Source organism: Saccostrea echinata, unplaced genomic scaffold (assembly GCF_033153115.1).
Source record: "Saccostrea echinata isolate AGI-Se365-2 ecotype Australia unplaced genomic scaffold, CSIRO_AGI_Sech_v1 ptg000002l, whole genome shotgun sequence".
Classification (NCBI taxonomy): Eukaryota; Metazoa; Mollusca; class Bivalvia; order Ostreida; family Ostreidae; genus Saccostrea; species Saccostrea echinata.
Window position 1 is genome coordinate 7,262,436 of NW_026889751.1, and position 16,072 is coordinate 7,278,507.

The 16,072-nt window shown below is 34.9% G+C and overlaps 1 protein-coding gene across 1 annotated transcript in view; it reads left to right on the plus strand.

Moving 5' to 3' along the window:
* Positions 1 to 16,072, plus strand: part of LOC133203914 (trans-Golgi network integral membrane protein 2-like) — a 72,417-nt gene that overhangs the window by 19,582 nt on the left and 36,763 nt on the right. Inside the window, exons 3-4 of the mRNA XM_061339712.1 lie at positions 3,639 to 3,704; positions 13,825 to 13,890. Of these exons, the coding sequence (XP_061195696.1) occupies positions 3,639 to 3,704; positions 13,825 to 13,890 (132 nt within the window). The remainder of the gene's footprint in view (positions 1 to 3,638; positions 3,705 to 13,824; positions 13,891 to 16,072) is intronic.

Below are 16,072 nucleotides of genomic sequence, written 5' to 3' on the forward strand. Positions count from 1 at the left end.
AAGAAGATTCAAATATATTTTTAAGGGGTGCATCGGGCATCTTTAAAAAGAAAATTATTTATAAAAACATGTTAACAAAAACTCAAAGTTTGTGTTTTCATTTGAACACCCCCCCCCCCCCCCCCCCCCCCCGGAAATATTTAACCCTATATGCCGATACATGTGAATTATGATTCCTTTATATGACAATTATTAATCAACCAATTTCATGCATAAAAAGACTATAAACGTCTCATCGTTTCAAAATTATTTGTATCACAATCTTGTACATGTATTATACATTTAAGAAAATTTTGTTCGTTTATAAAGAAAAAAATTAATTGTGTTCCCCGGCCTAGAATTCCCGTACTCCACATATATAGTAACGCACTAAATTTTGTGTTTTATTTCTCACGCCTGCCTTATCTATCTATGATTTTGTATTAATCACCCATATGTTCTTGTAATCTCTATATACCGTAATTGTAAAATGATGAAGAGATTCTAATAAATGAATGATAAGGACAAGACCGGATTCCTGATGAATTTTCTTTAAAAAAAAATGTTCAGTATTGCTCCCTTTAAAAAATGTATTGAATCAAATACCTTAACATTGATGTGCATATAATTAATTACTTTTAACACATTTTCTTTCCATCTTTATTTTAATAAAAAAAAGAAAGAAAATCAAACAAATATGAAATACATTACCGAGTAATTTTATTTTGTTGTTTCCGTATTTTTTTTTCTTAAAATACCACCGGTATGATATATCCGAATAATATTAGTTACAAACAACACAGAATGACATGTTAATCCTTCAACAGCCTTATTTAAAATAAAATGACTTCCGAATGAATCCTACACGTTTCTCACACGATTCTTGCACGAAAGTCGCACGGTTCTCACACAGTTCTTACACGAAAGTCACACGTTTCTCACACGTTTCTCGCACGCTCGCTACAGGGTTTGCACGAAACGCTTTGGAGCTTACACAAAATGCTGCATGGTTTACACGAAACGCTACACGGTTTGCACGAAACGCTGCACGGTTTACACGAAACGCTACACGGTTTGCACGAAACAAAAAGTGCAGGAAAGTCACATGCTTTTTTGGGGTAGTAGCACGTTTCAGGGTCTGTAATATTTATGATGGACAAAATTTTAACTAAATGGCTGACTAGCAACAAAAAAATGAAGTTTTATAAATTGATTTATTTCTTTCCTTAAAGTAAATCACCAATGTTTTTTTACTGTGTATTTGTATTCTATCTCTCCCCCTCTCTCTCTATATATAATTATATACATGTGTGTGTGTGAATTTTATAAAAAAAAAATCTTTTCAAGGAAAACCAAATAAAAATCTACAGCATGAGATTTAAAGATTAATTCTTGAATATTTATAGATAATCAGGGTCACACTTTAAAGGGGTGGGTGGGGATGGGGAAAGAATCCTTAACAGTACAGCCCCACCCCCACCCCAAATACTACATGTCCAAATGTTATATTCACATGAGTAAAGGCTGTTGCTGGTGAAATAAATTTTAATAACTACTAGTAATTGTGTCGATTTAGAAGTTCTCAATCTATTTTTAGTCCAGTGTAGAAAGAATGAAATTAATTCTTTTATTATATAGTCTATAGATAGTCCAAATATAATCTGTACAAATGCATACAGTTCATAATACTACGAGGGGTGATCAAAAAGTTCGCAAACTATCTCTATATTTACATAACCACAATTCAGATTAAAGTGAAATGTGGCACACATATAGTCATACACAAGTTCTATAAATAGCAGATGTTATATAATGTTTTGCTCCATGTTTGTGACGTCACAATGTGAAAATGACGTAAATATATAGGTGACTTGTGACAAAAAATGGTTGACTCAGTTGTACTCGAGCAACAAACGGCCGTAAAGTTTAACATATATCTCGGAAATTCCTTCGCAGTAGAATATGATAGTTTGTACAAGGTTTATGAAGACAAAAGACTTACCAGAAGTTCATTCATTAATAGGATTGATTGTTTTAATGAAGGCAGGGAGATGGTTAAAAATGATGTTTGACAATTGTTCTGTTGCCCAGCGAAAGCAAGCCGGTAAAAGCCTTAAGGATGTGTCCTTAGTTTAGCAATTTGTTTTGAAAGATCACCAAGTTGCAATTAGAAAAATAGTTGAATATCTGAACAATAATATGATTATTAAATCCCTAAAATATCATTTACTTTAGACTTTAAACATATGAGATATGAAAAAAAGAAGGCACCAATACTTTTTCCACATTGGATAAACGACGCTCCCAAGACAAAGGACTCTGGTTGTGATGGTCACCATGCTAATTCTGGGAAGGGATATCATTATCCACTCATCCTATTACCGAGATTTGGCCATTTCTGACAGATGGTCTGTTCTTGTTATAAAAAATAACTTGCATGGTAAAAAATATAAGACTCAGAAAAATCTCTTAGCTTCTGTGAACAGACCGCTATGGAGCATGTCACGTGACCGCCTGGATCATGTGATTCGCGCATGGGCAGAACAATGGCAGATGTGCATTAAAATCGGAGAGGACTACTTTAAAAAATAATGAACACTGAAACCTCATTTTACTTCTTTTAAGGAAGTAATTCAATTTGTTCACGAACTTTTTGATCACCCCTCGTACATATTCACTGGTCTTGATGCGGTATTTACTGGAGGGTCAGTGCGCATTCAGCCGCATTGGGAAGTCACAGGCAATACCTCAAACAATGTTGAAAACGATGGTTTCAACGGCTGGAGCCAGCTCTGTATCAGAGCAGTAAAATTGTAAGGCAAGTCTATCGCAGGGTTATTTTCCAAACATTTCAATGTCTTATACACAGCAAAAAGAAAACACAGAAGTTATAAGTTGTAATCTGGACATTTTTTTATTTTCTACGACAGAGATTCGTTAATGAAAATGGTTTCATCATGCAACCTTCAATGTCTTATTTATTCAAATCCTGACTATAAAATAAAACAATTAATGACTCTTTCAATGGTGAACATGGTTTGTTATTCACCAGCTTCGTCTCGATCAATATTGATATTTTTCTGGTGAATAACAAACCCTATTCACCACTGAAAGAGTCCATAATTGTATAATATTTACCTGGAAGGTCACATGCAGGTGAACATAGCATAGTATTTTTTTCTATAATGTTGCATCACAGTCAATCAGCAATCTTGGAATTATTCAATGATATATTCACTGAGACCAAAGGATGAAGTAATATTGCACTTTGAGGGGTATAGCCTAATCATTATTTTGGTTGACAAAAACCCCCCCAGCAATAATTGTTTTATTTTGAAATTTAATGATGAAATGATACAAACTTGTTAAGTAAACCACCATGAAATCTTTGTACATTGTTTACAATTGTTGAAGGGCAAGCTGAATGCTAGCTCAGTTGACACAAAAACTGACAGAAATTGCATATGGGTTATCACTCGATTTTTTTTTTTGAAAAAAAATAATGAAAGGCATTTGAAAGATATTTCTTTTTACACTTGCAAAACTTTTGTATGAAGACCTAATCTATAAAAAAAAATACTTACATGAATCAATAACTTATCATAGATTGTAATATAGACAATCATTTACTGAATAATCTAAACTTGAATGTTTTACAGCCAAGGAAATCTCAACAAATTCTACAACTATTGTTCAATCAAAGGAGACAACAGAACCTACTCTAGGTAAGAAATGACATGCACTTATTCATAAACTTCGTTTTTGAAAGTAAAGTTCTACAATTTTTTATATATGTCTGTTCAGAGTTGAACGAGTTAAGAATGAATTCGGACAAGTAAAGTTTGCAACTTATCTGGTGGACAAGTAGATATTTTAGTTAATGTTTAGCCTTGGGCTTCCTTGACCAGTGTCCAATGTAGAAAAAATAAATTCTCATGTTCACCTGGAGCTGTCACAGTAGCTAAGTCAGAAGAGTGCTCACTTCATGATCGAAAGGTTGTTCGTTCAAACTCCAGCCATGACTGACCTAAGTGGATAAAAAATATGTAGCAACTGTTTCATTGCCAAGCCCTTCAGCACGTTGAGGGTCTTTCAAATGAGACTCAAAAATTCAGGCCCTGTGTCATGGCAGACTTGCCAAGATAAAGATCCTTAAATGTTCAATAGCCCTGAGTGCTGAGTAAAGGTCTAAATTAAGCCCTTCACTGGTATATGCTGACATCTCTATATGAGTGAAAAATTCTCAAATGGGAGATAAAACAACATACAATCAATCATTATGTTCACTTGGAAGGTCATGTACAGGTGAATATAACATAATATACTTTCATGTAAATAAGTTGAATCTGATTTGTTGAGAAACATTTGTTAAAAAACACAATTACCCACTGAATAATGAAGCTACCCCCTCCAGCATAGCAACATTGTTTAAAGACTGTTGGAGTCAGCTTTGTATCTGAGCAGTTTTTAGCTCACCTGAGCCGAAGGCTCAAGTGAGCTTTTCTGATAACTTTTTGTCCGGCGTCCATCTGTCTGTCCGTCTGTCTAGCTGTCTGTCCGTCTGTCTGTCTGTAAACTTTTAACATTTTCGACTTCTTCTCAAGAACCACTGGGCCAATTTCAACCAAACTTGCCACAAAGTATCTTTGGGAAGGGGATTCAAGTTTGTTCAAATGAAGGGGCACGTCCTCTTTCAAGGGGAGATAATAAAGAATTAGTGAAATTAATAGCATCTTTTAAAAGTCTTCTTCTCAAGAACCACAGGGCCAGGAAAGATGAAACACATGTGGAAGCATCCTCAGGTAGTGTAGATTCAAGTTTGTTCAAATCATGACCCCCGGGGGTAGGGCGGGGCCACAATGGATGATCGAAGTTTTACATAGAAATATATAGGAAAAATCTTTAAAAATCTTCTCCTCAAGAACAGCAAAGCCATGATGAGTCATATTTATATGGAAGCATCCTCAGGTAGTGTAGATTCAAGTTTGTTCAAATCATGACCCCCGGGCATAGGGCAGGGCCACAATGGAGGATCAAACTTTTACATAGAAATATATAGGAAAAATCTTTAAAAATCTTCTTCTCAGGAACAGCAAAGCCATGATGAGTCGTAATTATATGGAAGCATCCTCAGATAGTGTAGATTCAAATTTGTTCAAATCATGACCCCCAGGGGTAGGGCAGGGCCACAATTGAGGATCAAAGTTTTACATAGAAATATATAGGAAAAATCTTTAAAAATCTTCTTCTCAAGAACAGCAAAGCCATGATGAGTCATATTTATATGGAAGCATCCTCAGGTAGTGTAGATTCAAGTTTGTTCAAATCATGACCATAGGGGGTAGGGTGGGGCCACAATGGGGGATCAAAAGTTTTACATAAGAACATATAGAAAAAATATTTCTTCTCAAGAACATATAGAAAATATATTTCTTTTCAAGAACAGAAAAGCTATGTTTAGTCATATTGATATGGAAGCATCCTCAGGTAGTGTAGATTCAAGTTTGTTCAAATGATGACTCCTGGGATAGGGAGGAGCCACAATGGGGGATCAAATTTTTACAAAGGAATATATGGGAAATTTAAAAAAAAAACTTCTCAAGTACAACAAAGCCATTTGTTATAATGACATGGAAGCATCATCAGGTAGTTTAAAATTCAAGCCCCCCCCCCCCCCTCCCCCCAGTAATCATTTCAATACTGAACTGATTTGTGCTTTTGCCTAGCCAATGTGCTCAGGTGAGCGATGTGGCCCATGGGCCTCTTGTTATGATATCTGTAATTTTAATGAAAATGCAGCCAACCACCCTAATTTTAGATATGATACAGTCTGTAGGGTAATGATACATACAAATGAAGAGTAAGCTGAGACATACTTTCTATTAAAAAATGGGAAAAAATGCATGGATCTGACTGTGTAATTATTATCAGAAAGCTGGTAAACCCATGGAAAAATGAACTGCCTATATAGGCAGTTATTAAGCAGTACTTTAGCAGTTTTATGAATTTTAAGCAGTTTTCAAGCAGTTTCAGGCAGTTTGATTTTTACTGTTGTTTCATAACTGCTAATGCCTGGGGAGTAAACAGTTTTCATAAGCAGTTTTCTAAGCAGTAAGCAGTTTCCTTAGCAGTATGTTTAAGCTTTACCCCTACTGGGGGAAAGAACAGTTTTGTTAGCAGTATTTAAGCAGTTTCCTTGGCAGTAAATATTCAATTTAATTGGGATCAAGATAAATTCCAATGTTACGCTCAATGATCAATAAATATACACAACAGGAACCAAACAACTGACCGCCAAAATTGAATTTTGGCTGCCATGTTGTGTAGTTGGACAAAAGGAAATAGAGTCATGAAAAGGGGGCCTACTGGCCACAGTTATGATGCAGACATATAATATCTGGTAGCACACTATATTTTATGTGTTCTTAATAAGAGAGGTAATTAACAATTATATATATGTTCTGCTTGAATCATATTTCAATGGTATGTCTCATATATTTCCATTGCACCTTTTAAGAATCACTGACTCAATTCCATTTAACTAAAATAAGCAAAATCTTTTTTTATTTAACCACAACTAATGTTTTAGAAAAAGAATGTACTTTTTTTTATCTATATTGATATTGAAATTATTGATGTAGCTTACAACAGGGACCTATATAAATGGCATAAGCAACTCCTTCAGTGCCATGTTTATATATATATTTACCAAAAACGTCGCGCACAACACTACAAGTTTTTCAAACTACTTTTTTTCCTAGTAAAATGTTTGTTTTCTGATTAATGTTATCAGTGTTCTTTTTGTGTATCGGGATGGGTTTTTAATAAATTTTAAAGCATACAGTATTAGATAATTTAGTTATTAAGTAAACAACCACCAAAATTGGCAAATTCTCGGAAATACGACCGATCAGGGTATGCATTGATTTTGAAATAAACATAATTACTACTAAGATAAGAAGTATAAACAGTTAAAATAACAAATCTTGAATAATTTTTTTGATAGGTAAGGTTTTATTCTAAAATACTTGATAGCATTAGAGATATATTTGATCAAAATTGACTTACGAAATCCCGCAACTAAAATATGAGAAATTGTGAGACTTGGGAGAGTCACCTATCCCGTTATTATATAGGTCCCTACGTACAAGTACATGGATTAATTAATTTTCATAATGTGGATTGTTTTAACATTTTTAGTATTATGAGTTATATAAATTGTATATTTAAAATTGGCCCAATTAATGGATTATATTTGTTAAAAATTACAGTTTTCAGGAAATATGTGCATGTCCTCAAAATGAGATTGCTTCACAGCTAGTTAATTATCAGTACATATTAAGCAGTTGTCTAACAGTTAATTAAGCAGTACAAAAACAGTAGCTTTACAGTTTAATAAGCAGTACCTAAACAGTTATATCGAAGGGAGCAACTAGTCCTGAAAAATCTTACCAAAATAACTGTTTATGAACTGCCTATGAACTGCTAACAAACTGCGTAAAACTGCCTAACAACTGTTAAGGCTGAGAAAACTGCCTATTTTATTCAAAGGTTTATTATGGGCCCAACATGCCATAAGCAGTGCAGAGAAGGTTTAGAAACTGCTTATAAACTGCTAACTTAAAGATGGTTCAACTGTTAAGGTTAAGAAACTGCTAAATAACTGCCTTCCACTTTGCCATGGGAAACATATACAAGTTAGAATGCATCATTAAATTTTATCCAAATTGGAAATAATCAACTTTTGATTATAGTCTGTAGTTTACCAATAGCTCAGTGGTAGATAGATAGACCTAGATGCACTGAATGGCAGTTTTGCATTTGATTTTACAAGTCCCATTTCCTACACATAAACTTCTTGTGTCCCATTATCAAATTATGATCATTAACAATATAATTAACCATAACCAGATATAAGTAATTTATTGTGGAATGATCTGGAAAGTAAAAAAAGGTATATGATACATTTATGTCTGTTAGAAGAGGATATTTAAAAACTGTTCCCAATTGCTTCTCCAGTAAAATAATGAAGGAGGGATACTAAAAAGACTGTATTATAAGTGATTGAGTTCTTAAAGGTGCTTAGACACAGATTTGAAGTTAATATTTTCTCAAATTTTCTGTATAATATCATGACTTATATATTGCAATAGCATTTCACACGAAAATATAATTAAAAACTTATTTTACCTGGAAATTATTGGAACTACAAATTCCTGGACGCGTTTGATTAACACATCCTTGCACTTTCACAAATTTTATCTTTATCCTTAATATTTAAGAAAAGAAGATTTTGTTGTGTACTGTAGATTCCTAAATATACGCGAGGAATAAATTATCGCGTAATTACGCGATAAGCACCACTCGCGAAATAAAATTACTCGCTTTTATTTTCATGGTGCTTTAATGTATGTAAAATTTCTAGATAAATCATCCATTCGCGTATTACTGTTCTCGTGATTTGACGCCCTTGGGCCATTTCGCGATATTAAGTACTCGCGTAAAATAAGGAATCTACAGTATTAATGAAAAACATTACATCTATAATCCAGAAAATTCAGGGTAGAAATGTGCGAAAGCAAACCCCCTCACTAATATCACATGAATATCGTCAGCCCGTGCTCAGTGTTGTGTACAGAGTTTAACAAATTGAATACACCCGTGAAACGTAAACTGTTTTTGTAAACAGGGCACGAGCTCTGTTATTGTTAATGTTTACGATTCACCGGGTGTGTTCAATTGTTAAAGTCTGCACACACCACTGAGCACGGCCTGACAATACTGTGAGTGGGTTTTGCTTTCGAACATTTCTACTCTGAATTTTCTTGATTATAGTTTTAATATTTTTCATTAATACACAACAAAATTGCCACTTTTCTTAAGTATTAAGAATAAAATTAAAATTTGTGAAAGTGCAAGAATGTGTCAATCAAACGCGTCCAGAAATTTGAAGTTACAATAACTTCGAGATGAAATAAGATTTCTATTATATTTTAGTATGAAATGCTATAGCAACATATAAGTCATGAAATTATACAGAAAATTTGAGAAAATGTTAACTTCAAATCTGTGTCTAAGCACCTTTAAGTAAAGTTGATATGTAATCAACCTAGACAGAGCAGTTTTAAACACAAAGCATTGAAAGGCTTGGATAGAATATTTAAACAATATATTATACAGCAAAACTCGGTTATAGCAAAGTCTTGGGGACCAGCAAAATTACTTCGCTATATCCGTTATTTGTTATAATCGTATAACAAATTCGTTAAAGTATATATAGCGAATTTGCAATATAGATGTTTTTCCTTCAAGTATGACTACCAAATGTATTTTGGGAAGTATCAAATACAAAAATTATCTTGGAGTTCAAAAATTTTCAGATGAAGTGAATCTCAAATTTAAAATACTTACAAAAATAGTGTCAGTTCAATATTTTAAAAATTAAGATCTTTGAAAGTTTGCTATAATTAAAAGATGTAAATTTTGGGGTTTTATTTAACCTTTTGGGGATACAAAATCAGTTCACTATATCCAAAAATTTGGATGAGTTAATTATATCCGTAAAAATGTACAAGGAATTGTTAAGGATTTTGCAGGGGTTTCCAAAAATTGCACTATACGCATAAATTTGCTCTATTTATGTTTGTACTAAACTAGTTTTACTGTAGTGTACTTTAAAGAAGATTCCAACCAAGAACTAATTATTTAGCTTTCCCATTGAGGCATGCATTAAGAACACTTGCACAGAAATTGTTGGAACCCATTTCTGCATAATCCGTTGAGTTGTAGAACTTTTTAAGGTATTTTTTTAGCTCACCTGAGCCAAAGGCTCAAATGAGCTGTTCTGATCGAAATTTGTCCGTTGTCTATCATTGTCATCGGCATTGTCGTTGTTGTAAACTTTTCACAATTTCATCTTCTTCTCCAGAACTATTGGGCCAATTTCAACCAAACTTGGCACAAAGTATCTTTGGGTGAAGGGGATTCAAGTTTGTTCAAATGAAGGGCCACACCCTCCTCCAAGGAGAGATAATTACGAAATAGGGAAAAATTAATGGCATCATTGAAAAATCTTCTTCTCAAGAACCAATGGCCAAGGAAAGATGAAACTTATGGGAAATCATTGTCAGGTAGTGTAGATTCAAGTCTATTCAAATCATGACCCCGGAGGGTAGGGTGAGGCCACAATGGACGATCAAAGTTTTACATAGGAGTATATAGGAAAAATCTTTAAAAAATCTTCTTCTGAAGAACAGCAAAGCCATGATTGGTTATATTAATATGGAAGCATTCTCATGTGGTGTAGATTCAAATTTGTTCAAATCATGACCCCGGGGGGTAGGGTGAGGCCACAATGGACGATCGAAGTTTTACATAGGAGTATATAGGAAAAATCTTTAAAAAATCTCAAAAACAGCAAAGCCATGATTGTTCATATTTACATGGAAGCATTCTCAGGTGGTGTAGATTCAAGTTTGTTCAAATTATGACCCCCGGGGATTAAGGGTGGGGCCCCAATGGACGATCAAAGTTTGACATAGGAATATATATATAAAGGAAAAATCTTCTTCTCAAGAACAGCAAAGCCATGATTGTTCATATTTACGTGGAAGCATTCTCAGGTGGTGTAGATTCAAGTTTGTTCAAATTATGACCCCCAGGGATAAGGGTGGGGCCCCAATGGACAATCAAAGTTTGACATAGGAGTATATAGGAAAAATCTTTAAAAAATCTTCTTCTCAGGAACAGCAAAGCTACAATTGGTCATATTTATATGGAAGCATCTGCAGGTGGTCTAGATTCAAGTTTGTTCAAACCATGACCCCTGTGGGGTATGGTGGGCCCACAATGGATGATCAGTTTTACATAGGAATATATAGGAAAAATCTTAAATCTTCTCAAGATCAGCAAAGCCATGGTTGGTCATATTTATATGGAAGCATCTTCAAATAGTGTAGATTCAATTTTGTTCAAATCATGACCCACAGGGATAGGGTGGGACCACAATGAAAGTTCAAACTTGTTGGAAAAAAGTCACAGTCAAAAAAATATGTAAGAATCCTTAGTTAGTGTAGATTCTATTTTGTTCAAATCATCCCCCCCTCCCTATTACGGGTAGGTCAGGACCACTTATGCAATTAAGCTTTTCAATACTAAACTGATTTTTGCTTTTTTCCTAGCCACAGTGCTCAGGTGAGCAATGTGGCCCCTGGGCCTCTTGTTTGTTTGTTGTTTAATGTCCCTCTCGAGAATTTTTCACTCATATGGAGACGCCACCACTTGCCGGTGGAGAGCTGCAAATTTTGACCTAGACTCGGCACTCAGGGCCATTAAGCAGTGAGGGATCTTTTTCGTGCCAGCACCTACTGTGACACGGGACCTCGGTTTATACAGTCTCACCCGATTGATTGATTGATTGTATGTTGTTTAACGTCCCTCTCGAGAATTTTTCACTCATATGGAGACGCCACCATTTGCCGGTGGAGAGCTGCAAATTTTGTCCTATACTCGGTACTTACGGCCATTGAGCAGTGAGGGATCTTTTTCGTGCCAGCACCTACTGCGACACGGGACCTCGGTTTATACGGTCTCATCCGAAGGACCGGTCTCCACGTCCCACAGTGGGATTCTAACCCGCGACGTAAGGATCAACTCCTTACTTCGCGACTCTAGAGCAGACACTCTAACCACTGCGCCACGTGGGCGACCAGTCTCACCCGAAGGACTGGTCTCCACATCCCACAGTGGGATTCAAACCCACAACGTAAGGATCAACTCCTTACTCTGAGACTCTAGAGCGAACACTCTAACCACTGCATCACATGGGTGACATATCTGAGCAGTTGAAATGTTAGGCATGTCTGTGGCAGGGTTATTTTCCAAACATTTCCATGTCTTACACACAGCAAAAGGAAAATACAGAAGTTATCAGTTGTAATCTGGACATTTTTTAAAAAAATTTTCTACAACAGAGATTCGTTATTGAAAATGGTTTTGACATACTACCTTCAATGTCTTATTTATTCAAATCCTGACTACAAAATAAAACAATTATGGACTCTTTCGATGGTGAATATGGTTTGTTATTCACCAATCAATCAATATTGATATTTTTCTGGTGAATAACAAACCCTATTCACCACTGAAAGAGTCCATAGTTGTATAATATTCACCTGGAAGGTCACATGCAGGTGAATATAGCATAGTATTTTTTCTATAATATTGGATCACAGTCAGAAAGCTAGGAATTATTCAATGATATATTCACTGAGACCAAAGGATGAAGTGATATTGCACTTTGAGGGGTATGGCCAAATCATCATTTTGATTGAAAAAAAAAACCCAGCAATAATTGTTTTATTTTATAATTTAATGATTAAATGATACAAACTTGTTAATTAAGTAAACCACCATGAAATCTTTCTAGATTGTTTACATCTGTTGAAGGGCAAGCTAAATGCTAGCTCAGTTGACACAAAAACTGATAGAAATTGGATACTTTAACTTATATTTTTTTTAAAAGAGTGGGTCATCACTCATTTTTTTATGCCCCGGATCGAAAGATCCCGGGGGTATATTGTTTTTGTCCTGTCTGTCTGTTTGTCTGTCTGTTTGTCTGTCTGTCTGTTGTCAACTTTAACCTTGCCCATAACTTTTGATTGGTTGGAGCTATGACTTTCATATTTCACATGTGTATTCCTTGTGACAAGACATTTCTTTGGGTACCATCATATTTGACCTTTTGACCTTGACCTTGGAGTTTGACCCACTTTTGCAAAATTTTATGAGACTTTAACCTTGGCCATAACTTCTGAACAGTTGGTGCTTGGGGTTTCAAACTTCATTTGTGTATTCTTTGTGACAAGGCCTTTCATTTGGATACCAACCACTTTGACCTTTTGACCTTGACCTTGGAGTTTGACCTACTTTTGAAAAACTTTAACCTTGGCCATAACTTTTGAACAGTTGGTGCTTGGGGTTTCAAACTTCACCTGTGTATTCCTCGTGACAAGACCTTTCTCTGGATATCAACCTTTTTGACCCTTTGACCTTGACCTAGGAGTTTGACCTACTTTTGAAAAACTTTAACCTTGGCCATAACTTTTGAATGGTTAGAGCTAGTGCTTTCATACTTCACGTATGTAATCCTTGTGACAAGACCTTTCGTTTGGATACCAACCACTTTGACCTTTTGACCTTGACATTGGAGTTTGACCTACTTTTGAAAAACTTTAACATTGGCCATAACTTTTGAATGGTTGGTGCTAGGGCTTTCATACTTCACATATATAATCATGTGGCAAGACCTTCGTTTGGATACCAACTACTTTGACCCTTTGACCTTGACATAGGAGTTTGACCGACTTTGAAAAAACTTTAACCTTGGCCATAACTTTTGAATGGTTGGTGCTAGGGCTTTCATACTTTACATATGTAATCCTTGTGACAAGACCTTCCTTTGGATACCAACAACTTTGACCTTGACCTTGATGTTTTACTTACTTTTAAAAAACTTTAACCCTCGCAATAACTTTTGAACAGTTGCAGCTATGGCTTTCAAATTTAACATTTTTTTATCTTTTGGCCTGGATTTTAACTTGCATTTGAGAAACTTTAACCTTCGCCATAAGCTGCCATACGGGGGGATCAGTGTTTCACAAACACATCTTGTTTTGAGAAAAAATTATGAAAGGCATTTGAAAGATATTTCTTTTTACACTTGCAAAACTTTGGTATGAAGACCTTCTATAAAAAAAAAAAAATACTTACATGAATCAATGACTTATCATAGATTGTAATATAGACAATCATTTACTGAATAATCTAAACTTGAATGTTTTACAGCCAAGGAAATCTCAACAAATTCTACAACTATTGTTCAACCAAAGGAGACAACAGAACCTACTCTAGGTAAGAAATGACATGCACTTATTCATAAACTTCGTTTTTAGCTCTTCTGAGCCAAGGGCTAAAAGAGCTAATGCTATGGCCATTTGTGCGGTGTGCGTAAACTTTTTAGAATTGGGCCATAACTGAAGAACCCCTTGCCCAATTATTGTCAAATTTGTCACAGGGTATCCTTGGCCCAAGGGCTCCTGTTTATACTAAAACTAGGGTTGTGACCCTTAAACAAGGGGAGATAATTAGGAAAATAGAAACAAAAGTACTGGTTGCTAAAAAATCTTCTTCTCAAGAACCATTGGGCAAATTATCATCAAACTTACACAAAAGGATGAGGATATGTTGTAGATTAAAGTTTGCATGGGGATTTACCCTTGGGCAAAGGGCGTGGTCTCAAGGTCACTTCAAAGTTGACCAAATATTACATTTTATTAGAATGTTGATATTTTGCTTACTATAAGGACAAGGATCATCAAATCTTGTCAGTTGATGCATCTAAAGACCTCATATCATGTTGACTCAAAAGTAGGTCACAGTAACCTTCTTTTTAAATTTTCCGGCCATTCTTTTTCAAAATGATTTAGAGGCATATTTTGAACAATTTAAGGCCTATAATCATCAAACTTTGTCAGATGATGTATCTGGGTCCTCGGAGTATGTCGACTAAAAAGTAGGTCACCTTGACCTATTTTTTGAATTTTATGGCTAATCTTTTTCAAAACAATTAAGGTCATTAATTCGAATACTGAGAGGTTTAGAATCGTTAAATCTTGTAAGATGATGCATCTTGGGGTCATAAAACAGGTTTATTAAAAAGTAGGTCACAGTGACCTACTTTTTGAACTTTGCAGGCATTCAATTTCAAAGCATTTTAGAGGCATAATTTGGACATTTTAAAGCCTATGATCATAAAACTTTGTAAGTTGATGCATCTTGGGTCCTTTAAAAATGTCAACTGAAAAGTAGGTCACCATAACCTACTTTTCAATTTATATGACTATAATTAAATATTTCAGGTACTAATTGGCTTAAAATCATCAAACTTTGTCAGTTGATGCGTCTTGGGTCTTCGGAGTAGGTTGACTGAAAAGTAGGTCACCATGACCTAGTTTGGAAATTTATGGCTTTAATTAAATATTTAGGGTACTAATTGGCTTAGAATCATCAAACTTTGTCATTTGATGCATCTTGGGTCTTCGGAGTAAGTGGACTAAAAATAGGTCACCATGACCTCCTTTTGAAAATTTATGGCTTTAATTAAATATTTTCAGGTACTAATTGGCTTAATATCATCAAACTTTGTCAGTTGACGCATCTTGAGTCCTTGGAGTACGACAACAGAAAAATAGGTCACCCTGACCTCCTTTTGAAATTTTATGGCTGTATTTAATATTTTCGGGTACTTTTTGGCTTAGAATCATCAAAATTTGTCAGTTGATGCATCTTGGGTCCTCGTAGTAGGTCAACTGAAAAAGTAGATCACCGTGACCTACTTTTGAAAATCTATGGCTTTAATTAAATATTTCAGTAATTAATAAGCTTAGAATCATCAAACTTTGTCAGTTGATGCATCTTGGGTCCGCAGAGTTAGTCGACTGAAAAGGAGGTCACTGTGACCTATTTTTGAAAATTTAAGGCTTTATTTAAATATATCAGGTACAATTGGCTTAGAATCATCTAACTTTGTCAGTTGATGCATATTGGGTCCTCAAAGTATGTCATCTGAAAAGTAGGTTACTGTGACCTACTTTTGAAATTTTATGGTTATAATTTTAAAAATATTTGAAGTATTAATTGGCTTAAATTCATCAAACTTAGTTGATGCATCTTGGGTCCTCAGAGAATGACAAGTGAAGTAGGTCACCATGTACTAACTGGCTTAGAATCATCTTGGGTTCTCAGAGTGTTTCATCTAAAACGTAGGTCATGATGACCTACCTTTGGAATTTCAAGGGTTTATCTAAATATACAGGATACTTATGGGCTTCAAATAGAAGTGATAGGTTGTACAGTTTATCAGAAGAGTGATTCAAGGCCCATGGGCCTCTTGTTGAAAGTAAAGTCGTTTTTGAAAGTAAAGTAATTTTTTTATATATATCTGTTCAGAGTTGAACGAGTTAAGAATGAATTCAGACAGGTTAAGTTTGTAACTTATCTGATGGACAAGTAGATATTTTAGTTAATGTTTAGC